The 26545-nt window shown below is 38.9% G+C and overlaps 1 protein-coding gene across 3 annotated transcripts in view; it reads left to right on the top strand.

Moving 5' to 3' along the window:
• Positions 1 to 1760: 1760 nt before the first annotated feature.
• FRMD5 (FERM domain containing 5) overlaps positions 1761 to 26545 on the top strand; it is a 287226-nt gene continuing 262441 nt past the window's right edge. For all 3 annotated transcript variants that reach the window (XM_045823690.1, XM_045823692.1, XM_045823689.1), the window contains exon 1: positions 1761 to 1862. In XM_045823690.1, the coding sequence (XP_045679646.1) occupies positions 1761 to 1862 (102 nt within the window). The remainder of the gene's footprint in view (positions 1863 to 26545) is intronic.

Below are 26545 nucleotides of genomic sequence, written 5' to 3'. Positions count from 1 at the left end.
TATAACAAATAGCACTGTTCTTTCAACAAAAGTTCTGCCTGTCTGAAATCTCATTATCTTCTCTCAATGACACAACAAAGCTGAGCTTTGTACAATATCACTTTGGCATATTAATAATTTCATTCATCTTCAGGGCCTTCTTGAAATTCTCTTAGTTTCTTTACAGATCTTCCCCTGAGATTTAGATGCTGTAAAATAATTATCAATTCCATTTACTTTATTGAACAAACATTTATTGGATACCTATTTTGTTTTAGGCATCAGGTTGCCTGCTAGGGCTACAGAATAGAAGAACTCACATTTGGTTTTATGGTTAGAATATTTGACTCACTGGCTCTAGGTTCCAGGGTTGTATTGACAAAAGGAATCCCCTTTTATGGGTATTGAAGGCTACTGGAAGAATGCAAGTAATTTAAAAAGCAATCCAGTTTATTGACTTGATAACAGAAAGGGTGAGAGGAGTGTTCTAAGTGAATAAATTGGGAGAAATACTGAATCCAAAGACACCAGGGAGAAAGCATACTTTAGAGGTTGTATATTTTTAGGGCATTGTAGGGTTTCATTTTTGTTATGCGTGTAAATAAACAAGAACAGTATAAATAAAAATAGGAATTTATGTATGTTTCATTTTTAAATTAACATATTTATCACAACATTAATGTTCTGTGTTGAAATGATTCTTTTACAGCATTTCCTTCCATCGAAAATTTCGAGGGGGGATATTATCTCTTAGTGAAGTTTTTGTAAATAACATGAGGTGTTTAGATGTGGGATCACAGAGGGCAGATGAATTTTTTCTTTGTGTTTTGTTGAAGAAGTCTGCAGACATAATTCTAGCTTTAAAGGTGCAGGGAATTGATCCATCGCTTCCTCTGCTCCCTGCCGGCTGAAGGAGCACGCCTCACTCTCCTTTTGTCTTCTGAAAATAAAAGGAAGCGGCAAAGGTTGTTAAGAGTGAAGGGTTTTCTAGGGATTAACCCTGGGTGCTTAAAAACCTCCGTGAACCATCCAGCTTTTACCTAAGTAATTTCTGTAAAGAGTTATTCTCCAAAATAAGAGGGCTAGGGCAGAAAGGCTTGTCGGGGTCACTTGGGATGGAGTGCAGGTGGGGGCAGCGTGCTGGTCCATAGCGGAAGGTGCCTGCATTCTGCAGGTGCCAGGATTGTGATCTAGCACCTCCCCGGCTCGTGAGAGGGCGGAACCGTGGCGTTGCAGAGTATATGACTTGACCTCTGAAGCACAGCCCAATGTATTCCAAACAGCAGGCGAAGATCCAGCCGAGTGCCCAAACCTGCTCAGGGGAGGAGAAATAGCATTTGTAGAAACCGTGGAATAGGAGAGACCCAAGCTCTGGACGCCAGAGGGCTGGTCCAGTTTGGTTCTTTCCGACTGCTCTCCCATGATTGCTTTCCCAACTTGTCCATCATTCTAATACACTATATCTATTGGCTGTACTGTCTGCCACTCGGTTCCGCCGCGCTGACTGCCATTGGGCCCCCTCTGGCCGAGGCCCCGCCCCACGAGCTGGGCACCAGCATTGGGGCACCTAGGAGAGAGAGTGCGGCGTTTGCTCCGGGCTGGGGGAGGCGGTGGCGGGGACCGAGGAGCGGGAGGAGCGGGGCCAGCAGGAGGCAGCGGCGGCGACCCGGCTGTGGTGATGGTGCAGGTGCCCGGGTTCGGCGCGGAGCTGCCTGGCTGAGTGGCGCCTGTCCGGGTCCGCAGCACCACCGCGTCTCTCCCGGGGGCGGGCGGGCGGGAAGATGCTGAGCAGGTTGATGAGCGGCAGCAGCAGGAGCCTGGAGCGCGAGTACAGCTGCACCGTGCGGCTGCTGGACGACAGCGAGTACACCTGCACCATCCAGGTCAGTGCCGCGCCGCCCTGCCGGCAGGACCCCCTCGTCACCCGAGTCTGGCCAACTTGGCCCGCGACCGCCACCTCAGAGTGGCTCCCCCACCCCAAAGCTTTGTCCGCCCCTGGTTGCGGAGGACGGCCGGGTTGCAGGGCGCCTCTGCCGGAGCCCCTGTCCGGCCCGGGCACTGGGCGCTTGGTGCCTCCGCGGGGCAAGTCCCCGCATCCCGGACCCTCAACTCATTCCCCGCTCTCTCCCAGGGTAGGGTGCTCCATCCTGGCTTCCGGAGCCAGCCCAGGTTGGGAGCATCTTCCGCGGGCGGGCGTCCGAAGGGAGGAGGGCAGGGCTGGAGGCTCCTTCCCGGGCCGCCCCGTCGGGGGACGCAGGCTTTGGTTCTCCGGCCCGTTAAGGATGGCTAGCAGGCTTTTCTTATCTCTCTTTGGTTGGAAGGATAATGGTCTGTGTCATAATTCACCCCCCCCCCCCGCCCCTCCCGCCCAGCATTTCTGAGTCAGAGCTTTCCGAAGGTAGAACTGAACGCACAGCCCATGCAGAGTGGCCTGTGGAAGGGAACCCATCCAGCTCTCGGGGTGTTAAAGGTCTAGGTCCCCCTCCCGCCGTTCGCTCCCCAAATCTTATTCTGTTGGTCAGTTCTGGGGGTCGTGAGGTGAAGATTTGGCAACAAGTCCCAGCTATTTGAGGGTTGACGGTGGTGAGAAAGAATCAATGACTTACAAAGAACGCCAACAATACGGTAACGCTGCACAGCATTTCTACAAAACCTGGTATTTTTGAAGGGATTTTTACAACCTCTGGCATATGTTCCTTCACTACTGCTGTGTGGCACGTAAGGAGTAGTAGTCTTTCCCAGGAACGCAGTCACAGCCCTCTCTCCTCCTTTATAAAGTCAAAGATAAAAAACAAAAAACATTGACAATGCTCCGGTGTTTAGTTCAGCAGCCGGGTGGATCCTGCTCTCGCTGTCGGAAACTGTTCTTTCTGGAGAAGCAAATTGAGTTGGACCCAGAGGGGTCTCACCTGATCCCTATTTGCAGCAAGAAATCAGAGGGGGCTTCTCGCCTCAGATGTGGCAGACAAAAACTGTCCGCCCTGGGTCCTATCCTCTTTGTCTCCCTAACCCCTTATTTATTTTAGTTTGTTTGTTTGTTTATCTATTTATTGCTGACAGTGCTCAATAGCGGAAAATAGCGGTGTAGGAGAAAGACGCTGGGTAGTGTATGAGAGCAGCTGCCTCTGCTGACTGCGTGCTCAGTTCACCCTTCTCTCCACTACCCTCCCCCCCCCGCCCCCACTAAAACCAGCTCTGGGCATAAGTGATGACTGCTGCCAAAGATCCACGAGGGTAGAGAAAGAGAACAAAATCTCTTTTTAAGGCCACTTATGTATAGATTAAACAGTCATAAAGATGCTAGCCATCAAGTGAAAGGATTGTTGTAGTTGAATGTGATAGAGATGTTATGTGTTTCTTTCCTTACTGAATAAGTGGCATGTTATTTTTTTGTTTCTATTGTATCTTTATGTGTCACATACAGTTTTTTGCTTTTTAGTGGGGGAGGAGAAAACACTGAATTGACATTTTCACCATTTGAATACATTGTACAGAGCTTTTAAAGTATTTATCTTTTTGTTTTAAAATTTAAAACATTTACACAATAGAATATCAAGGGCAGTACAAGATTTAGACTTCGTGAGTCCTAAAAAATACTTTTGGGTTATACATACGGTGAAATAAAATTTCTAGGACAGGACATTGACTTTTGCCAAGGTATAGTAAAAATGAAACACAATTCATGTCTCCACACCACTAGTGATAAATTTATGGTTTTAAGGTATTACAATAAGGCAACTGTTTTTTTCCCAGTTAGTGGAAACTTTAAAGTTGGTTGATTGGTATTACAGTTGTGAGTAGTTTTTATTACCATTGAGAAAATACTATTTTTAAGTTAAAGAGGACTTCCTGGATTTATGCTTACTATATGGTTGTGTTTATTTTCCTGATGGTCTTACTTTACATTATTATAATTTAATGTTATAAAAATTTAGAAAAAATGGAAATAAAATAAAAAAATTAAGCTTAGTGTAATATGACCATACAATAGTGTCTACTGTCTAGACATGTTAATGACTGTGCATTGTGATTCTTGCATGAAATCTAAAAAACACAGGAATTCTAAAGTGTATGAAATATTGTTATTTTGAGGCACCATTATTGCGAATTGCTTTTACCTATGCAAGGAAATGTAAGAAAAGACAGTATCTTATGTGAAATTAACATTTTGTTTTTATAGCTTGTCTGAGCATTTAGACATCGAGCTTTCCTAGCAACTTTTCTTCTTCTTATGCATTTCTCTGTGTGTGTCTGTTTGTATGCTTATTTGTAAAATACTGGGCATGGGGTCTTTTAAATCAGTACTGAAAGAAACTGTGAGCCACTTATTAGGTTAAAGCAGTATTCCCAACATTGTAGGAATTGCAGTACTGTATATTTAAGTCTGGTGACAATTTGAACTCCTTTTTCTGAAAGTATTATATACCATATTTTTGTTTAAATAAAGTATGTATTTTAGAAAGATTTCGGTGCTTCTTGACATAATTAGAGACCACTTAGTGTAGTACAGAATCAGAAATGTATCACAGGGTTAGAGTTGTAATAGTACATTTGTAGGAAATTTTGTCAGAAGAATTGGTCTAGCCTTTCATATTGCAGCAGTTACACTGATCTGGCATTTAGGATGTGATTATTAAGGTGATGAAAATGCCTTACATCCTCTCAGTGAGGGTTGCCAAAGTTACCAGACTACTCTTTTATTCTTTGTGATATGCAAATGTGTTTGTAGACCATGAGAGATGAAAGTACATATACATAGGAGGGTTGTAGTCTGCATATAATTACTCCCCTGTGAAGAACATTGTTAATAGCTCCCTGCCAGTTTTGAAGGTCGTTGTCTCATAAATGCAGGTCTGGTCCATATTTTTCACACATCTGTTTCATTTTATGTATATCTATATTTATTTACCACATTTACTACCTTACTTTATTACTTTATTTGGGAGAAAAATAGGAAAAATGAAAAAGCCACCTAATTTCTTTGAATTCAGTATAATGAATTGAGTCATATAAATGCTTAGGCATGTGAAATCCTAAGGAATAGATTTTTAACTGTATTTTGGGTTATAACATTTTATAAAATATTAAGCATATATGTTTTAAAAATGCTAGTAGAAATATGCTAAAAATACATACTTTTAAGTCAGAAATATTAATCACTTTTGTGATTATTGAAAAATAGAGCTACCCTAGAAATGAATTTGATTTTACTGGGAACATATTGAAATAACTACTGATTAAACAGACAGGTTAAATTAGTTTTTGAAGTTAAATAAGGTACTACCATTAATAAAATGTATGTGTGTGTGCAGAGGAAATTCTACAGTGGAACCAAGGTTTGGATTTAATTGTGGCTCAGCCACTTACTAACTGTGGGATCTAGGTAAGAGTAAGGGAGGGAATATTAAAGGAGAGAATAAATGTATTAAGCCCTGTACTTGTCAGGCACTCTACCTGTGTTATATTATCTCATGTACCTCACAACAACATTGTACCTCTTGTACCAGATGAAGGAAATGGGGTTGTGGGTTGGTGCAGAACCGATGTTTCTTGAATGGCTAACTCTGTAAGACTGTCTGCTAAGTGTTTTGCTTATCCTTTATATCAACCATTTGAGAGGTAGGTGATATTATCCTAATTGTACAAATGAAAGACAGGCCCAGACGAAGGGACTTGCTCAAAGCTAGCAGGTGGTTGTATTATATTTAATTCCTGATCCTTTTTGTCTCTAAATCCCATCTTCGTTCTTTATCCATTCCGACTCCCTAAGTCATTCACTTGTCTGTATCTTAATTTCCTCTTCTATAAAATGGGAATATTAATACTTATTTCATAGTAAAGAGAAAATTATTTGGAAATATTATAAATAATAAGGAACATTTAAACAGAGCAATATACTTAAATTGTGCCTAATTCTATGCAAATCGAAAATAGGATTGAGAAGTGTTTTACATAAGCTACAAGTTCCCTTAAAAGATAAATGTCAATGAAATTGTAAAATCCAAGGCTGGGATGGTTGGAATCTTTATTATAACTATTCTTTAAATTTTAAGAGTTCAGGTTTCCTTCTCTCCTACCGCATGCCCTTGCTTTCCTCCTCTCCTACCAAGTCTTTGGCTTTAGAGGGGCACTTATTGCCTAGACCGTGATTTGTCTTTTCTAAGAATTTCTGTTTTATATTTGCTAAGTGGAGTCCTTGGTTTCATTAATGCAAAAGGGATGTTGTTAGAGAATTTGGATAATTTTATTCATGGAGAAAACATAAAGCTGTTGTATTTTCATGAATATTTTTTTAAATTTTTGCTTTAAAAAGTAATTATGCTGTCTCAGGGTCTCTGTTATAACAAGTCAGACTAATTCTTGATACTAAGATAGTTCCAAAATTAGTCTTTTAGAATCCTACAGCACTTGTATTCTATTTCTTTATTTGTATGTTAAAACATTTATTATACAAAATGAAGGTAAATCAGCCTTTTTTTTGTACAGAAGGTAAATTCTAGATGTGTATTTTTGCTCTTATTCTTTTTCTATTTGTAAAAGTACAATTTAAGGAAGTGTCAGTGGCATACAAGAGAAACCTAGAAGCATTCAACACAGCAGATTTTACCCAATGCTATTTGTATGAATTTGCATTCTATTAAATGCTTGGAATGAATATGCTAGATGAGGCAATTCAACATAATGTAAAATAAAAGAGCATGTGATTTTTGAATCTTCCGTTTGTTACGTTGTCCAGAGACTCGTTTATCATGTCTGTGCTGTCATGAATATGACACTTAAAAAAAAGAGATGTTTGCCAAAATAAAATCATACAACCTAAAGACAAAAAGTAGTCATTTTTGTTACGTGTTTGTAGTGGTTTATGTATAGGAATAAAATATGTAACTCAAAATAAGAGGAAACAAGGCATTAATTTTAGAAGTGATTTACAAGGGATGTAATAATTACTATGTTAAAATATTTTGGATTATTTTAAGAACTTTATTTTCAGGTAGATTATACTTTAGAACTTATAAAGGAGAGACTAAGAGAACTAATTCTTAAGACCTAAGAATTTACTGCCTAGTTCAGGGCTTTACATAGTTATAGTTCAGTAAATATTTGTTGTGATTAGTTTGTGCTACATGATTGCAGTGTTAACTTCAACACCAAAATGTCTTATACCTGAAAACAATAAACATTTTTAACAACTGTATAACCCTTGTTATGGTTTCGGCCCACCCATTTCCGAACCATTTTGCTCAGCACCCCTCTCCCTGGTGAGAAGTACGGATGTAAGTGTGGTTCTTTATGGAGACTTTGAGGTCTCTGATAATTTTCTGCAATTATCTTTTGTTGAATTAGTAGAGCTCCTATGATTTTTTAAATTTATCTTGTAGGATTTCAAGCTTTTTGGGTCCCTCTTCTCCTCCCATCACTGCAGATGTAGAAGGCTTAGGTCACGTGAATACTGTGTAGTGCAGTGCTCTATGGAGCAGTAGAGGTCTGGCAGAATTAAGATACTGAGTATAGGCCACAGCAATCTCCTTTACTCCTTTCCCTTAAGTCAGTATCACATAAAATGCTCTCCTCACAGCCTCATTTTCTAACTTTTTGCCCAACAGGAAGTGAGCCATGTTTCCCGACCTGTTTCTGATTACATCTATTTTAAGCTGACTCGATCCTCTCTCTCTGATAGCCTCATCTATAACATTCTGTATGACTCTGCAGACCCTGTTTCATGGAGCACCCTCTTAAGAGTCACTCTTCTTCAGCTGTGTCTCACCAGAGCTCGTACAACAGATGTGAATATCATGGAAGATTGGCAGTAGTCTTTCAGCTTCCGCATCTCACCTATGTGGTGCTTAGGAGGAGGGAGCTGCTTTCCTAGAGGTCAGGGGGCAGTTCTTGTCCCTCTGTTCTCTGGCCTTTGACCTTTGGGGCTTAGGCCAACCACCTTAATGGTTTTCTCATGCAGCTGAGACATATGGAGGGTACTAAAGCATCTCCAGTCCTGTGTTGCAGAGGGAATGGTGTTTTCCCTAAGCAAGCAGAACACCTTGTCGTATGTCCGTTGTAGCTGGGTCTTCCATTCTTTTAAGGTCTTAGACCCTGGTGGCTAGTATAAGTTTTTGAACTTTTGCAAACATTTTAAATATAGGTAGAGCCAAAGGTAGACTAGGGAGAACAGTTTCTGTGGGAGGACAATCTCTAGATTTAATTTATGGACCTCTTGCCTCCCAAGGCCACCTGTGATCCTCATTATTGTTGTCAATATTTTGAACAAAACAGAGCCTTTGTATTGGTCTTTCATCAATTGTAATTGATGTGCTGTTTCTAAGAATGATGTTTTACCATCCTGGCCTTTCCAACTTAATTGTATCACATCCTAGATTTGGAAGGCAGGAACTTGTAGACTCTTAGGTTCAGACTCTCCAGGCTTTTGCTTGCTAACATCAAATGAAACACAACTTGTGTGAATCAGATCCTCTAAGGAGATCCTTCCGTGCCATGCTCATACAAGCAAAAATAATTGGGCCACATGCTTGGCAACTACTGAGTTTGTGTACAATAGCTTCATTCACTTGTCTACAGAAACACCCCTTTGACAGTGATTATAGCTTTCATTTCCCCCTCCTGTTCTTCTGACTCCCTGTCTAACCATGGCCTCATCTGCTGGTCCATATTTAGAGATACTATACCACTCCAGAAATGCTTTAGGATTCATTCCTATATGCTAAGAATAATTTCAAAGCCTCAGGCAGCCACTGCCCACCAAGGGAAACCATTCAATATCAGGACCAAACATAGCTATTATACTTTATTAGAACCATCTTATTGTGCCACTACTCTTGAAGAAATTGTGAACCTTGTAAAAAGCAAGGGAAACAGAAAAAGGGGTGGACTAAAGCAGTGGCTTCCCAAAGTATGGTTTGTGGATGAGCAACATCAGTTTCACTTGGGTACTTGTGAGAAATGCAAATTCCTATCTCCCTGCAGATCTAGTGAATCAGAAACTTGGGAGATAGAGCTCTGCAGTGTTTTAACAAGTCTTACAGGTGAGTCTTATGCTTGCTGAGATTTGAGAATCACTACTACTAGTTTATATAGATATTTAGTAGGTAAAGTTTATGAGTCTTATTGTTTGACTAGATATAAAAAGTGAGGGAGAAGAAGTCAAGAGTCAATCTCACATTTCTAACTTTTGATTTTCTTCACAACGGCTTTAACTGATTCTCTACCCTTGTAAGGTAAAAGTTAGGCTATGTGCAGATCTGCATACCTCTCTTCAGGTGGGCAGGATTCTAAGGATTCTACAGTGGGTCATAATTCCTGTTTGATGCTCTTGTATTTATTGGTTAGTTTTAATTTTGTGTTCCCCGACCTAAAAACCAAAGCGTTGTTTGACATTTGTTTATTGGTTTTCAAGAAAATCTTCATGACTCAAAGCACTGGGGGATTAGGAAGGAGTAAAAGCCCCTAAGAGAGCCAAGGGATTGCAAACATGTTACTAGCAAACTGTAAAACATCCTGCAATTCAGGGCTATGACAAGGTGATATGCTCTGGATGTGCAAATGTGGGGGACTCAAAATTAATAAACATTTCTCAAAGGAGGTAAAATTTGAACTAGGTCATGAAAGAGTTCCAAAAGCGGAAAATGGGCTATGGGGGGATGGGTAAAGGGCATTCCAGGCTGAGGTAACAGCAGGCTACATCTAGGTAGAAGAGCTAAAAATGTAAAGCCAAATCTACTTAGTCTTTCCTTTACTATGTTTATTTGACATACTCTGGTGAAGTTGAGTCAAACAACAGAAATCTACTCATCAAGGAAGAATTACTGTCAGCAAATTTTAATCATTCTTGACATGTTCAGAGGAGTCAGTCTAAACTAAAATAAATGCATAAAGCTGATGTTGAATTAAATCTAATTCCAAAACTAAATAACACAAATTAAGATTCTTCACAAAGCAATGGCCCCATATAACAAAAAGTTAGGTCAGGTATCAATCTTAATTCTGTGACTGCAGCAACTACATGTGAATTTCATTTCTAAGAGACCTCATCTCTGGTATTAGTTTAGTTATCTAACCAAAAAAGAGGTTATCCAATTCCAACATTTAGCTGATGTTTGATAACCCTTTGACCACTACAGTGCCACCTAAACTGTGCATTAACAGTTAGGAAATGTGACCCACGGAGCCCTGAAAGGCACACTTAGCATCTCTGTTCCTAAACCTAAGTGGCCACCAAAAATAGCTTTGCTGGAGGACGAAGGAGTGCTGCTTTGGATTCCCCAGTGAGCCGAGGCCTGCCAGCTCTGAAGTTCCCAGCCCTACAGAGGGTGCACTTTTAGCCCTCAAAACAATGCCAGGCTAGAGCTTTGGGAATGGGAGCTCCAAGAGAGCATTGCTTGGCATTTGGGCAATCGGTGTTCGGCAGAATGCCAATGCTAATAGGTTATTTTGCTCAGAAAAGGAGAAAAAGAAGGGATAGTCTAAAGACTGATGAATAGGGGAACGACTGACAATACAGGCACTCCACTTTGTTGGAGAGATTAAGGAGGCTTGCTGTGAAATAGTATTGTGGGAGCCAGATAAATTAGCAAAGGCCCACAGGCCCAAGACCTAAAAGAAATAGTGGTACATCAAAACAGCATGCCCCAGGGCACACTCAAATGTCTGGCCACTTTCATTGAACTTGTAGTAGGAAAAAGCTAATCGTTATGAACGTTCATAGTCTGGTATTTCATCCAGGCACTCCATAGTCAGGCAAATTATCCTTCGCCTCCAGGCAGGTGCAAAGCTTTCTTTCTCTATAACCTGATTTAACTCAAGATCCTTTAGTCTGGGTCCCAGCCTTACTTTGAGGACACCTAAGTGGAAGAGTTGGCTTTAGGAGTCCCAATGGATTCCAAACACTCTAGGCAGGAGATGCCACTAAGAACCTGCTTGACGTAAGCCAAGTAGGTAACATTGCTCACAACACAAGGAAGCAGAATTAATCATTTCACCCAAGGATCTCAAGTACTTGTAGGGGCAGTTTAGGCTGGAGAAGGCATCAGCCTGCCCTCTTCAGACTTTTACCTCTGGAAAAATCCAAATGATCCCCCTGAGTTGTTATTGGAAGTGGAGTTTTATAGGCCATAGGACTCCGTGAACTGGCAATAATGTCTGGGTTGTTTGGAGGCATATTGAGCCTGAAGTTTTACAGTACACGCTCATCTGTGCAACAGAACATCCCATCAACTATTTGGGAAGCCACTCAGAAGTTGGTTGTTGAGAGATAAAAGTCTGATCAAAACATGAGGTAGTTCTAGCACTACAATGCAACTTCTTTAATCTATGTTAAGTTTTAGATTTCAATACATGTGAAACAGGCTTTTAAAAAAAGTTAATAGGAATTTGCTTGGTGAAGCTGCAGGACATAAGATACTGAACCAACCAGTGCAGTATCAGATTTCATAAGCAGCACTGCTGATATGAAAAATTGATACTTTCTTTGCTTATTTTGAAATATACCTTAGATAACTTAGATAAGCTTGTTTAAATGAATAGCCACAGTACAGAAAGCGCATCTAAAAATTGTTTTCTAATAATTTTTATGGTAAAGGAGAACATATTACTCATATTCCAATTTTAATATTGGGTACACTTTACAATCTGATTATTTTTAAGAGACAGATATTATATTGTCCTGCAAATTAGATTTTTTAGTGTGTCATTGTAAAATATTATGGACTGTTCCTATTATTAATCTCATAAAACCTATCTCATATAGTATACCTTTAGTTCTTGGTAGAAAGAAAATGACAAGTGGATAAACTACTTTCTCTTTACTTCCTAGATTCCAATTCCAATTTTATTTCCTACCATCTTTTCTTTTTTTCTAAAGTGTATTTTATTGATTATGCTATTATAGTTGTCTCCATACTTTCCCCTGTGCCCCCCCTCCGTCCAGTACCCTCCTTCCCTTCAGCAACCCTTCCCCCTCAGTTCATGTCCTTGGGTTGTGCACAGAAGTTTTGGCTTCTCACACTTCCAATACTTTTCTTAACATCTCCCTGTCTATTTTGTACCTACCAATTATGCTTCTTATTTCCTGTGCCTTTTCCCCCATTCTTCATCTTCACCCTCCCAGCTGTTAATCCTCTAAATGATATCCAGACCTATGATTCTCTTCCTCTTCTGGTTGTTTGCTTAGTTTTTATTTTTAAAAAAGATTTTATTTTATTTTTAGAGAGAGGAAGGGAGGGAGAAGAGAGGGAGAAGAAAGGGAGAGAAACATCAGTGTGTGGTTGCTACTCATGCATCCCCTACTGGGGGATATGGCTTGCTACCCAGGCATGTGGCCTGACTGGGAATTGAACCAGTGAACCTTTGGTTTGTAGGTTGGTGCTCAATCCACGGAGCCATACCAGCCAGGGCCTTTGTTTTTTAGACTCAGTTGTTGATAATTATGAGTTTGTTGTTATTTTAATGTTCATAATTTTGATCTTCTTCTTTTTCTTAAATAAGTCCCTTCAGCATTTCATGTAATAATGGCTTGGTGATGATGAACTCCTTTAGTTTTACCTTGTCTGGGAAACATATTGTCTACCCTTCTGTTCTAAATGATAGCTTTGCTGGATAGAGTAATCCTGGTTATAGGTCCTTGCTTTTTATCACTTTGAATACTTCTTGCCAGAAAAGAAAATACTTTCTTTTGAGAAATCAGCTGGCAGTCATATGGGAAATCCTTTGTAGGACCCTATCTGCATCTCTCTTGCTGCTTTTAAGGTTCTGTTTTTATCTTTAACCTTTGGTATTTTAATTATGATGTGTCTTGGTGTGGTCCTCTTTGGGTCCAACTTGTTTGTGCTTCCTGGACTTGTATGTCTATTTCCTTTGCCAAATAAGGGAAGTTTTCCATCATTACTTTGTCAAATAAGTTTTCAATTTCTTGCTCTTTCTCTTCTCCTTCTGGCATCCCTATAATTTAGATGTTGACACTTTTAGAGATGTCCCAGAGTCTTATTATATGTTCCTTTTTAAAAAATCTTATTTCTTCATTCTTTCCTGATTGTTTATTTATTCCTTATATTCCAAATTGTTATTTGAACCCCAGCTTCCTTCCCTTTACTGTTAGTTCCCTGTGGATTTTTTAAAATTTCACTTTGTGTAGCCTTCATTTCTTCCCTTAAATGTTTGCTGTACTCAGTGATTTTTCTGAGCATCCTGATCACCAGTGTTTTGAACTCTGCATCTGATAAATTGGCTATCTCCATTTCGCTTAGTTCTTTTTGGGGGTTTTGTTCAGTTCTTTCATTTGGGCCATATTTCTTTGTGTCCCCAACTTGGCAACCTTCCTGTGTTTGTTTTGGTGTATTTTGTAGACTTGCTTTGACTCCCTGTTAGCACACCTGTTAAGTTGTAAAGGTTGGGGCCTTAGATATTCTCCAGAGTGAGAGGCAACCTGCTTCACCACTTTGTGGTGCTGTGTTGGGAGAGAGGGGTTAGAGAGGGGACAATGCCACTGCCTGGCCTCTAGAGGCTTGCCTGGCACTCCCTCTGTTTCCAGTCACTTCACTCACTTCCCATATGTGACTTCTAGCTGCTGTTCTGGTGTTGATTCCCACAGTGGGTGGGTTTGCATGAGTTCTAGGACCATGCAGTCTCTTTAAACAGACCCTCCTGAGAAAACAGCCGTTTCTTCTGCCACCCCAATTTCCACTGGTTTTTACAGCCAGAAGTTGTGAGGCTTTATCTTCCTGACACTGGAACCCCAGGCTGCATGGTCTGTCCTGGGGCTGGGATCTCTCACTCCCAAGGTATCCCTCCCAAATTTTATCTGCCACATGTGAATGGGAGATCACCCATTCTGCTGACACCTCCTCTCTGCCCTGGGTTGTCTCCTGCTCAGCCTCCTGTCTCCGCCCCCCGCTATCTGTCTGGATGAATGTAGCTTCTTTTAATCCTTGGTTGTTGGACTTCCATACAGTTTTGTTTTCTGGCAGTTTGGGGTATTTCTTGTTTTGAGTTTAGTTGTGATTCTCCTTGCGTTTGCATGAGGAGGTGAAGCGTGTCTACGTATGCCTCCATCTTGATGGGAAGTCCCTACCATCTTTTCTGACACAATAGTTCTTCTGTTCATTTCTTATTATCTCCTTTGTTTTATGATAATTTATACCTTGGACCACACATTTAATACATTTTCTGATCACCATTTCTTATTTTTCTTTCGTTCTTTTTTTTTAAATTGTCTTATCACCATTTCTAATTGCCATCACTGCTAAGCTATACCTTTGCGTATGGTCAAATTCTTTGTGTGATGACCATACCTTTTATGTTGGTGGTGGTAGGAAGTGTTAAAAAAGGTTCAATCATGACTTATGTAAATACACACTAAAACATGTGATACATGTCCTTTAATTTTAACACAAGAGTGTTGTGTATTTTAATTGGAGCTTAAAGTAATAATACAAACATCTGTATAAAGTGACGTCTTGGGTCTGGACAGAGTACTACATGTTCAGAATGTTGCGTTAACTCTTTTTGCAATTATTTCTTAATGGATGAATAGACCCAATGAGACTGTATGTCTACTGTGACTTCAGGTATGACACTTAGGAATTGAGTGGACATGGTGACAGTTCATGGCCAGGAAAGTGTTTACTGTGGACAGCTGTTAGTGAAATTGAAGGGAGACTAAAATAATTGACTAAAGGGAGAAACGAAAGATCAAAATCAGAGAAACAGTGAGGATGGAGCAAAATGAGGCTGAAACAGAAATACCTGGTCAGAATCTGGAGGGACAATCTGGAGAAGCAGATAGGGGATAATGAAAGGATATTGGAGGTCTGTTTTTCTGTTGCTGCAGCTGTATCTCATAGTAGAGGCTTAGTGGTTTAAGGAAGCTCTCTGAACTTGCCCCCCATGTGGGAATGACATTTAAAATATTCAACCATCAATGAGTCACAGTGAATACCTCACTGACCAAGTCTCTGCTAGAGTGCACTGGAGCTGGGTCTAGGTCCCTTTCCTGGGTCAGATACTATTTAGTGATGCATGAGAATGGGTTTGAGAATGATCCCACGGAAGAGAGGAAAAGCCTCTGAGGGCTATTTTCCAAATGATAAAGATATATGCCAATATTTTAATGACCAGCAGGGTTTTATTGGAGCATAACAGAGCTGAATCCACTCCTCACTCTGTCAGACTTCTGTCAGGTGGGATAAGATGGAAACTTGCAAGAACTGCCAAGTGCTGAGGTGTTTTTGAAGTATGATAAGTCTCACAGTGAATTCAGTTTTCCTCTTCCTACTGTAGCCTCAATGGTGGCAGGCATCAGAGCCTTCTATATGGCCTCCCCTGACTCTTATCTGCTTGCCAGATATAGGGTTCAAATGGTCTAGGTTTTACCCTTCTGTGGAGCAGTGGGCCTATCCATACCTTTCACATACTTCCAAAATGCAACTCTGATCATTTCTTTTTAAAATCCCTCAAGTTTTTCCTGTTGCCTACTTAATAATTGCCTTTTAGCTTTGTTTCCGGTCATCCTGCATATAAATTTTCTCCTGCTGCAGGAAGCACCAGCCTTTCATCAGATCACTTCCTTATTCCAGCATGGACTCCCTCCCCAGTGTTGCTGGGCAGTGCCTTCGGGGACCTTATTATAGCACTTACCACAGCAAAGTATAAATATTTACTTACAAGTCTGCTTCCCTCTAGACAGTGAACTGTTTGAAAGGTAGAGATTAAATCTCTGTACCATTAGTATCTAAGGTCTTACCTGGGGGCTCAATAAAGGTTGATTGTAGATGTGCATGAATGAAAGTGCTACTTGTGATAAAGAGGATTATTAATAAAACAAATATAAAATTACCTCTGATTTGAGCTAATTAGATTTTTATAACTGAACACATCAGCTTTTCTTTCAGTCTTTAGAGTTGTTATAGTGACTTTAAAAGGTGATTAGTTAGTGGTGATGGTTGTGCAACTCTAGGAATATACTAAAAACTACTAAATTGTACACTTTAAAGTGGTAATCTTATGATGTGAATTATATCTCAATTTATACATCAATTTCATGGTTTTGAAATGTGCTATAGTTATATTTGAGATGTTAACATTGGGGGAAGCTGGGGGAAGGATACACGAGACATCTTTATCTTAGCTTTACAATTTCTTGTGAGTCTATAATTATAATGTAATTAACAGTTTTTAAAATGTGATTAAATTAGTTTTTCTGAGCAAATATGTTTATTATATTAAGTTAGAATATGGTTCAGAATGACTACAGAAACTTTTCTCACTTGATTAGGATCCAGTTACTTTCAAAATTATGTAACATTATTTATAAGTTTTAATGTAAGATGCTTGAAAATAAAGTCAATTATAGTCTAATAAAAAGATAAATGAAAGGTTTAGAGATATCTTGGTAGTATGTTTTTGCCTTTGTATGCTTTTTATTATTCCCCATTCTTCTTCCATAATGTTTCTCTGATATAGTTATAATGAAAATGAATGTACTAATGTATTATGCATGTTATAACATGGTGCCGTTATTGTGTAATATCTATATTACACATTTTAATTGTAATATGTATAAATTGATCCATTAAAAATTTATTGAGCAATTACTGTGTTTTGGGCTCTGTGATAAACACTTTATGTGTACTCTTTTTTATTTAATCCTACCTACTTAATAGAAAATATTATTATCCCTAAATGCAGATGAATACAATAAAGCTTAGAGATGTTGAATAACTTGCCTAATGTTGTACATCTAGTCATTGGGGGAGCTGGGATTCCGCATGACCTTCTTACTGCTCTGTGATGAAGCAGGCATTATAGTGCAATGGAAAAAACACTGACTTGGGGGAATAGGGAGTCCTGTGTTAAAAGCCTGATTCTCTGACTGATTAACGTGAGGCCTTCAGCAGGTAACAACTTCTCAGATACATCTTAACCACTGTAAAAGTAGGAGGGTCAAATAGATCCCCCTATATTCTCTTTTAGCACATACTATGTTTCACAAGAAATTTGCCCACATATCAGTAGTGTTTTTGTGTTCCCATTGTAAAGAATATTTAAAAAATGCAAATATTGGACTTTTGGCCAAGATGGAGGCATAGGTAGATATACTTTGCCTTCTCATACAACCAAAAGAAGGACAACAACAAATTGAGAAACAAAAAATAACCAGACGTGACAGAAAATTGAACTGTATGGAAGTCTGACAACCAAGGAGTTAAAGAAGAAATATTCATTCATTTTGGTAGGAGAGGCAGAGAGGATGTGTGGCAAGGCAGTGGCTGGAGGACTGGGTGAGCAAGGTGGTGGCTGGAGGTTGCACATTTGTATGTGGATAAACCAGGAGAAAAAACTGGGGAGTGAGACAGACCTCACAACCCAGGGTTCCAGTGGGGGTAACAAAGCCTCAAAATCTCTGGTTCTAAAGGCCTGTGGGGGTTGCAGAAGAGGGAGAAACTCCCAGCCTCACAGGAGAGTTCATTGGAGAGATGGACAGGATCCTAGAACGTACACAAACCCACCCACCCAGGAATCAGTATCAGAAGGGCCCAATTTGCTTGTGGGTAGCAGTGGAAATGAGTGAAAGCTGGACAAGAGCTGAGCAAGTGGCATTGTTGCCTCTCTGACCCCACCCTCACATAGAGTGCTACAACTCAGCGACTTGGGTTGCCCTGCCCTGGTAAATACCTAAGGCTCTTCCCCTTACTGTGTAACAGGTGTGCTGGGACAATGAAATATGGCCCAAATGAAAGAACAGATCAAAACTCCAGAAAAAGAGCTAAGCGACCAGGAGATAGACAATCTATCTGATGCAGAGTTGAAAACACTGGTAATCAGGATGCTCACAGGAATTGTTGAGTATGGTTACAAAATAGAAGAAAAAGAGAAAGCTATGCAAGTAAAATAAAGAAAAATATACAGAGAACCAACAGTGGTGGAAAGGAAACCAGGACTCAAATCAACAGTTTGGAGCAGAAGGAAGAAATAAACATTCAAGCAGAACAGAATGAAGAAATAAGAATTCAAAAACATAAGTAGAGGCTTAGGAACCTCCAGGCCAACTTTAAATGTTCCAGCATTCGAGTCATATGGGTGCCAGAAGGACAAGAATAAGAGCAAGAAATTGAAAACTTGTTTGAAAATATAATGAAGGAGAACTTCCCCAATCTGGCAAAGGAAATAGACTTCCAGGAAGTCCAGGAAGCTCAGAGAGTCCCAAAGAAGTTGGATCCAAGGAAGCATACACCAAAGCACATCATAATTACATTACCCAAGGTTAAAGATAAGGAGAGAATCTTAAAAGCAGCAAGAGAAAAGGAGACATTTCCCTACAAAGGAGTTCCCATTAAACTATCAGATGATTCCTCAAAAGAAACCTTACAGTCCAGAAAGGACTGGAAAGAAGTATTCCAAGTCATGAAAGGCAAGGACATACATCCAAGATTACTCTATCCAGCAAAGCTATCATTTAGAATGAAAGGGCAGATAAAGTGCTTCCCAGATAGGGTCAAGTTAAAGGAGTTCCTCATCACCAAGCCCTTATTTTATGAAATGTTAAAGGGACTTATCTAAGAAAAAGATGGAAGATCAAAACTATGGACATTAAAATGACTAGAAACTCACAATGATCAACTGAACCTAAAACAAAAACAAAAACAAACTAAACAAACAACTAAGACAGGAACAGAACTACACAAATGGTCACATGGAGGGTTATCAGTGGTGAGGGGGAGGAGTGAGAATGGGGGAAAAGGCACAGGGAATAAGGAGCATAAATGGTAGGTACAAAATAGATGGGAGTTTAATAATATGGGAAATAGAGAAGCCAAAGGACTTGTATGTACAACCCATGGACATGAACTAGGGAGGTGAATGTTGGTAGGAGGGTGGTGCAGGGAGGAGGGGAATAAAGGGGAGAAAAAAAATTGGACAACTGTAATAGTGTAATCAATAACATATACTTTAAAATGCAAATATTCCTTTTAAAGACAAAGATGTCAGTGGAAGACCTCGCTTGGTGAATGTTTCAGTCTATGATTTTGGCCATCAGTTTTGTATAACATAAAATATCGTTCTGTCTATTCATTCAACATAGATCAGATTCTGGGGGATTGGGTCATGCTTATTAAAATCATAACAGGTTTTTTTTTTTTGTAATCCAGAGTCTCAGTTTATTACATTAGGGTAGTGAATACTAGTTTCTTCCATCATAGGCACTTCGTTTAGGATCAGTGACTTTGGAAAACCAAATTAGAAAGTTGTTTTGGAGGGCAAGGGGAATCAAATGGTATTGAGGGATATTCTTCCAGTTTGTGTAAAAGCCTATAAGCTATCTCTGCCCTATAGAAGTGTTCTAGTCATTATGTATCTACCAGAATCAGTTTTTCTATCTCCCTGAGTAGTAATTACTAAATGCTGATAAAGTCTTCTATTTAGCCCTTCCCCTACTTTATGCAGATTACTTGAATATATGCTAATAATACAGCTCTAATTTTTTTAAGGTATATCACAGTCCCATAGAATTGTCCAACCTTTTGGCGTCTCTGGGCCATAGTGGGAGAAGAAGAGTTGTCTTGGGCCACACATTAAATATACAAACACTAACAAAATAAAGTAAATGTCATAATGTTTTAAGTAAATTTATGATTTTGTGTTGGGCCACATTCATAGCCATCCTGGGGTGCATGTGGCCTGCAGGCTACAGGCTGGACACCCTTGGTAGAGGATATACTCTGCCTGCTTTGGTCAGACTTAGGTGTTTCTTAAGACCCTATTTTAAATGCTCTTTTCTTCTCTAACTTAGTGGGCTTGGCCAGATAACAGTTTAAAATTTTATGTTGACTTTTTCGTGGTTTTGAAGGGGGCCTATTAAAAAAAAAACAAACTTTAATCTCAAATTATAAAGGGGGTTCTACCATGGTCCTCATGTATTAGGTTGGCCAAAAAGGCCGTATTTTTTTTTCCTTAAAATAAGACACATTTTTCATTTTCACCAATAACGTGAGTGATTTGGATATTTTGAGTATGTTGTCTATTTCCCACATGGTAGAATGTTGTTCCCAATCAACATCTCGATTTGATTGCTATCAACTTCAAATGATCCGCCAGACTGTGGAGCATCGTCCAGCAAGAAATCTCCAAGTTGAAACTTTACACACCGCTTTTGACACATTCCATCAGTCACAGTACCTTTTCCATACACTGTACATATCCTTTTTTGTGTTTCAGTTGCATTTTTACCCTTCTTTTTTTAAAAAATAGATTTTATTGATTATGCCATTACAATTGCCCCAATTTTTCCTTCTTTTTCCCCTCCACCCAGACCCCTCATTCCCTCCATTAATACCCCCTCTGCCCCGCTTAGTTCATGTCCATGGGTCATGTATGTAAGTTCTTTGGCTACTCCATTTTCTATACTGTTCTTAACATCTGCCTATCTATTCTATACCTGCCAATTTGTACTTCTTAATTCCTGAAACTTTTCCCCATTCTTCCCCTCCCTGCTCCCAACTGGTAACCCTCCATATAATCTCCATATCTATCATTCTGTTCTGCTTGTTTGCTTAGTTTGTTTTTATATTCAGTGTGGTAGTTGTGAATTTATTACCATTTTAATGTTCATAGTTTTGATCTTTTTCTTAAATAAGTCCCTTTAACATTTCATGTACTAATGACTTAGTGATGATGAACTCCTTTAGCTTTAGCTTGTCTGGGAAGCACCTTATCTTCCCTATTTGATTCTGAATAATACTTTTGCTGGATAGAATAATTTAGGTCACAGGTCCTTGCTTTTCATCACTTTGAATACTTTTTGCCAGTCCTTTCTAACCTGCAAAGTTTCTTTTGAGAAATAGGCTGACAGTCTTATGAGAACTCCTTTGTAGGGCACTATCTGCTTTTCTCTTGCTGCTTTTAAGGTTCTCTATCATTAACCTTTGACCTTTTAATTATGATGTGTCTTGGAGTGGTCCTCTTTGGATCCATCTTGTTTGGGACTCTGTGCCTCATGGACTTGTATGTCTATTTCCTTTGCCAAATTAGGGAAGTTTTCTTTCATTATTTCTTCAAAGAAGTTTTCAATTTCTTGCTCTTTCTCTTCTCCTTCTGGCACCCCTATGGTTGGTACGTTTGAAGTTGTCCCAGAGGCTCCTTAGTCTAGCCTTGTTTTTTGGATTCTTTTTTTCTTCTTGCTGTTCTGATTAAATGTTTCTTTCTTCCTTATATTCCCAATCATTGATTTGATTCTCAGCTTCATCCACTACACTGCTGTTCCCTGTAAATTGTTTTTTATTTCACTTAGTGTAGCCTTCATTTCTGCCTGGGTCTTTTTTTATGCGGTTGAAGTACCCAGTGAGCTCCTTGAGAATCCTAATAACCAGTGTTTTGACTCTTCATCTGATAGATGGTTTACCTCCATTTTGTTTGTTCTTTTTCTGGAGTTTTGTTCTGTTCTTTCATTTGGGCCATATTTGTTTGTCTTTCCACTTGAGCAGCCTCTCTGTGTTTGTTTCTATGTATTAGGTAGAGCTGCTTTGACTCCCTGTCTTAGTTGCATGGGCTATGGTAGAAATGTGCACTGGTAAGTTAGATGGGTCGGAGCCTTAGGTAATCACCAGAGCCAGGTAACCTGCGTGAACCAGGTTGATGGAGTCTCTGATCTGATGTCACTACTCTGTGACTCTTTGTGAGGGAGGGCTCAGAAGGGGACACTGCTGCTGCCTGGCCTCTGGAGTTTCTCAGGTAGGAAACTATCTGCCATCACTTGCCCTGATGCCAGACCCTTCGGTTTCTCCCCATATGACACTGGTGCCCTTCCAGCTGCTATCCAGTGCTAGAACCCAGAAGGAGTGAATCTGTGTAAGTCCTAAGGCTGTTTTGGGGCCTTTAAGATGAGAAACCTGGGAATCCTGCAGTTTCTTCTGCCGCCCAAACCCCCACTGGTTTTTATAGCCAGAAGTTATGGGGACTTATTTTCCTGGAACCCTGGAACCCTTCCTGGAACCCTTCCGGGAACCCTGGGATTGATGATCTGGTGTGGGGCTAGGAATCCTTCACTGTAGAGGTATCTCTCTCGCTTTGTATCTACTATACATGGGTGTAGGACCAACTGTTCTGCATCTCTGGTTTCTGCATGTCTCTGTGTTTCCTTGTCTCTGCCCCTCCCACCTGTCTAGATGAATGTGACTTCTTTAATTTCGTGGTGGTTTGACTTCCATACAGCTCAATTTTTTGACAATGCTGGGTGATAGCTTTGTAGTTTAGTTGAAATTTTTGGCGTGGTTGTGCAAGGAGGCAAGCTGTGTTCACCTACTTCTCCATCTTGACTGGAAGTCCTTCTCTTGAAATAGTAGAGCATAATATGCTGAATATGTTGCTTGTTTTCTTCCATTTTCAATATTAAAATGGCTACCACAAAATTCACCAATTTTGATAAGTTTTTTTAAATGCACACTGAAATGACGGCTGTTACAATACAACCTAACAAAATTGTTTTGAATGAAGTTAAAGACAGCTAAGTGCTACTAGAGTCATCTTACAGAAAAAGGAAAAACAAATAAACTTTTGGGCCAACCCAATATATAACTATGTTTTCACCCTATCATAGGTAACATTGCTGTCTATAGGAAGCATATTACATATATGTGATGGAACATAAGAGTTAATTCTGATGTATTTTAAAGGTTTCCAGTATTCTTTTGCTCTAATTTTCAATAGTTTTCTTTTTCTCCTACAATGTAAATTTGACTTCTTTAAAAGATTTATTGGGGTACAATTTATATATAGAGTAAAACTCACTCTTATAAGTGTATAGTTTTCTGAATTTTGACAAAAAATGCAAGTTGTGTAATTACCATATATAGACTGTTTTCACCATCCCTTAAAGTTCCCTTATGTCCCTCTATGGTTAGTCTCCTGCCATTTCTACTAATCTGATTTCTGTCCTTATAGTTTTGCCTTTTCTACAATGTCATAAAATAGAATCATGAGATAAGTAATTTTTTGAATTTGGCTTCTTCCACTTAGCATAATGCTTTTTAAAAAAAGATTTTATTTATTTTTAGAGAGAGGAAGGGAGGGAGAAAGAGAGGGAGAGAAACACTGATATGTGAGTGAAACATTGATCATTTGCCTTGTACATGCCTCAACCAGGGATTAAGCCTGCAACCCAGGCATGTGCCCTGACTAGGAGTCGAACTGGCAACCTTTTGCTTTGTGGGATGATGCTCAGCCAACTGAGCCATGCCACTTAGGGCACCATAATGCTTTTTTGAGATACAAATTACATACAATAAAGTTCATCCATTTAAAGTGTACACTTCAACAGTTTTTAGTATATTTACAGAGTTCGTTCAATCATCAACATAACCTAATTTTAGAACCTTTATATCACTTCCTTAAGAAACCTTGTACCCATGATCAGTCACTACTGTTTACTGTCTCTTTTTCCCCAACAGTCTGACTAGACAAACACTAATCTACTTTTTTTTTTTAGATTTACTTTTTCTGGACATTCCACATAAATAGTAGCATACAATATATAGCACCTTATTTCACTTAGCATAATGACCTTGAGGCTCATCCAAATAGTAACTTGTATTAGTACTTCATTTGCTTTTACTCTCAAAGAATTTCACATTGTATGCATATATCCAATTTTATTTAACTGCTCATCAGTTGATGGACATTTGCATTGTTCAACTCATGGGCTATTATAGATAATACTATGATCATTTATGTATGAGTTTTTGTGTGGATGTATGTTTTCATTTTTCTTGGGTAGATACTTAGGAGTAGAATTGCTGGGTCATATGGTAACTTGATGTTTAACGTTTGAGGAATTGCTAAACATTTTCCCAAAGTAGTTGCATGAGGGCTCCAATTTCTTCACATCCTCATCAATCCTAACTATTGTTCGTCTTTTTGATTACAGCCATTCTGGGGTGTCAAGTAGTATATTATTGTGGTTTTGATTTGCATTTTCCTAATGACTAAAAATGTTCTTTTCATGTGCTTATTGGCCATTTGTATATCTATTTTTTTTTTGAGAAATGTCTATTCAAATCTTTTGTCCATTTTAAAAATGGGATTTGTCTTTTGTTATTGAGTTATAAGCACTTATATATTCTGGATACAAGTTCTTTATCAGATACAGTAGTCCCCCCACTTATCTGCGGGGAGTATGTTCCATGATTCCCCAGTAGATGCCTGAAATAGCAGATAGTACTGAACCCTATATATACTGTGTTTTTTCTTATATATACATACCTATGATAAAAGTTTATTTTATAAATTAGGCACAACAAGAGATTAACAGCAATAACTAATAAAATAGAACAATTATAACATACTGTAGTAAAAGTTATGTGACTCTAGTGTCTCTCTCACACATTATACTGTATGTATAGCATAGATGCGCTGGACAAAGGGATGATTTATGTCCCAGGCAGCTTAGGATGCAATGCAGTGAGATTTCATCACACTATTCAGAATGGCATATCATTTAAAACTTATGAATTTTTATTTCTGGAATTTTCCATTTATATATTTAGATCACTGTTGCCCATGGGTAACTGAAACTATGGGAAGAGAAACTGGATAAGGGAGACTATTATAGATGATTTAAAGATTGTTCTCTTATTCTTTGGGTTGTCTTTTCATTTCCTTGATAGTACCTTTGAAGCATAATAGGTTTTAACTTTGGTAAAGTTCAATTTATCAATCTCCTTTTTTATTGCTTGTGCTTTTGATGTTATATCTAAAAAATCACTGCTTTCCCCAAGATCAAGATTTACTGGTGTATTTTCTTTCCTTTTTTTTTAAACTTTAATCCTTCCTTCAGTTTGATTTGTGATTGATTTTTAGAGAGAGAAACTTGTATGTGCCCTGACTAGAGACTGAACTCGGCAACCTTGGCATATTGGGACAGGGCTCTAGCCAACAGCTTATGCAGCCAGGGCACTCTGTATTTTCTTATAAGAATTTTGTAGTGTTATCTCTTACATTTAGGTCTGTGGTCCATTTTGAGTTAATTTTTGTGCATGCTGTGAGGTTGGGTCCAAATTTATACTTTCTATGTTGACATCTAGTTATCCAGCGTCATTGGTTGGAAAGACTATTCTTTACCCATCAAATTATCTTGGTCCCTTTTGTTGAAGACCAACTGACCATAAATGTATGGGTTTATTTTGGAACTCTAAATTCTGTTTCATTGATGTATTATATTTCATTTGTCTATCTTTATGCAAGTACCATACTGTCTAGATACTTTAGCTTTGTGGTAAGTTTGGAAATCAGGAATTACTAGTCAGCCAACTGTGTTTTTTCAAGATAATTTTGGATATTTCTTAAAAAGCCAGGTGAATTTTTGATAAGAATTTTATTGAATCTGTAGATCAGTTTGGGGGAGTATTGTCATCTTTTAACAATATTAAGCCTTTTGATTTATGAACATAGATGTCTTTCTACTTGCTTAGATCTTTAATTTTTTAACAGTGTTCTGTGGTTTTCAGTGTAAGCTCAATGCTTTTGAGATTAATTCACATGATCACTTCTCTGTCTTTTGGCAAGATCAAGTGAAATTCATTCATGTTAGTGCATGTATCAACAGTTTGTTCCTTTTCATTGTGGAGTAGTACTCCATTTTATGGATATATCACAGTTTGTTTATCCAGTAATTAGTTGATGGGCATTTGATTTATTTACATTTTTGGCAATTATAAAGCTGCAAAAGATATTTGCATACGAGTTTTTATTTAAACATAGGTTTTCATTTCACTTGGGTAAATACATACAAATGGAATTACTGGCTGTATGTATGTTTACCGTTATAAGAAACCACCAGACTGTTTTCCAAAGTGGCCGTACTATTTTGCATTCCCATCAGCAATGTGTGAGAGTTCAGTTGCTTCATATCCTCACCAAACACTTGATATTATTAGTTGTAAAACCCATTCTGCTAGGTAATATTTCATTGAAATTTTAATTTTCATTTTTCTAGTGACTGATGATATAAAGGATAAAATTCATGAAATCCTAGACGTTTGGAGTTAGAAGAGACATGAAAGAATTCATTCTTGGCTTTTACATTATGTTCTTCAGACATACTTCATGGGCTGTCTCAGGCTGGGGAGTTGTGGGACTGAGGAGCATGCTGAGTGGGTATGGAGCTAAACTCCCTACCCAAAAGGGTTCTACTTTTCCCAGTTTTTTTAAATATTGAATTTCCCTGTGACATATTATTAGAAAAAAGATACCCCTGTTTTAAAAAAAATTTGAAAACTGCTGAAGTCATTCTTGTTTTTTGTTTTCTTTTGTTTTGTTTTTTTAAGAAGACAAAACAGACCCAGAGAAGTAAATTGACTGACTTAAGTTCATCTACCAGGAGTGTCAAACTCATTTTCACTGAGGGTCACATCAGCCTCATGGTTGCCTTCAAAGGGCCGAATGTAATTTTAGGACTGTATAAATATAATTACTCCTTAACTAGGGACAAGGAGCTCAGTGCTGCTGCCAGGTAGAAACTAGGTGCCAGGCCAGATAAAACAAGGTGGAGGGCCGGATTTGGCCTGCAGGC

This window comes from Phyllostomus hastatus, unplaced genomic scaffold (genome assembly GCF_019186645.2).
Source record: "Phyllostomus hastatus isolate PE091 unplaced genomic scaffold, TTU_PhHast_1.1 phas_scaffold_501, whole genome shotgun sequence".
NCBI lineage: Eukaryota > Metazoa > Chordata > Mammalia > Chiroptera > Phyllostomidae > Phyllostomus > Phyllostomus hastatus.
This window is presented reverse-complemented; position numbering and strand designations above follow the sequence as displayed.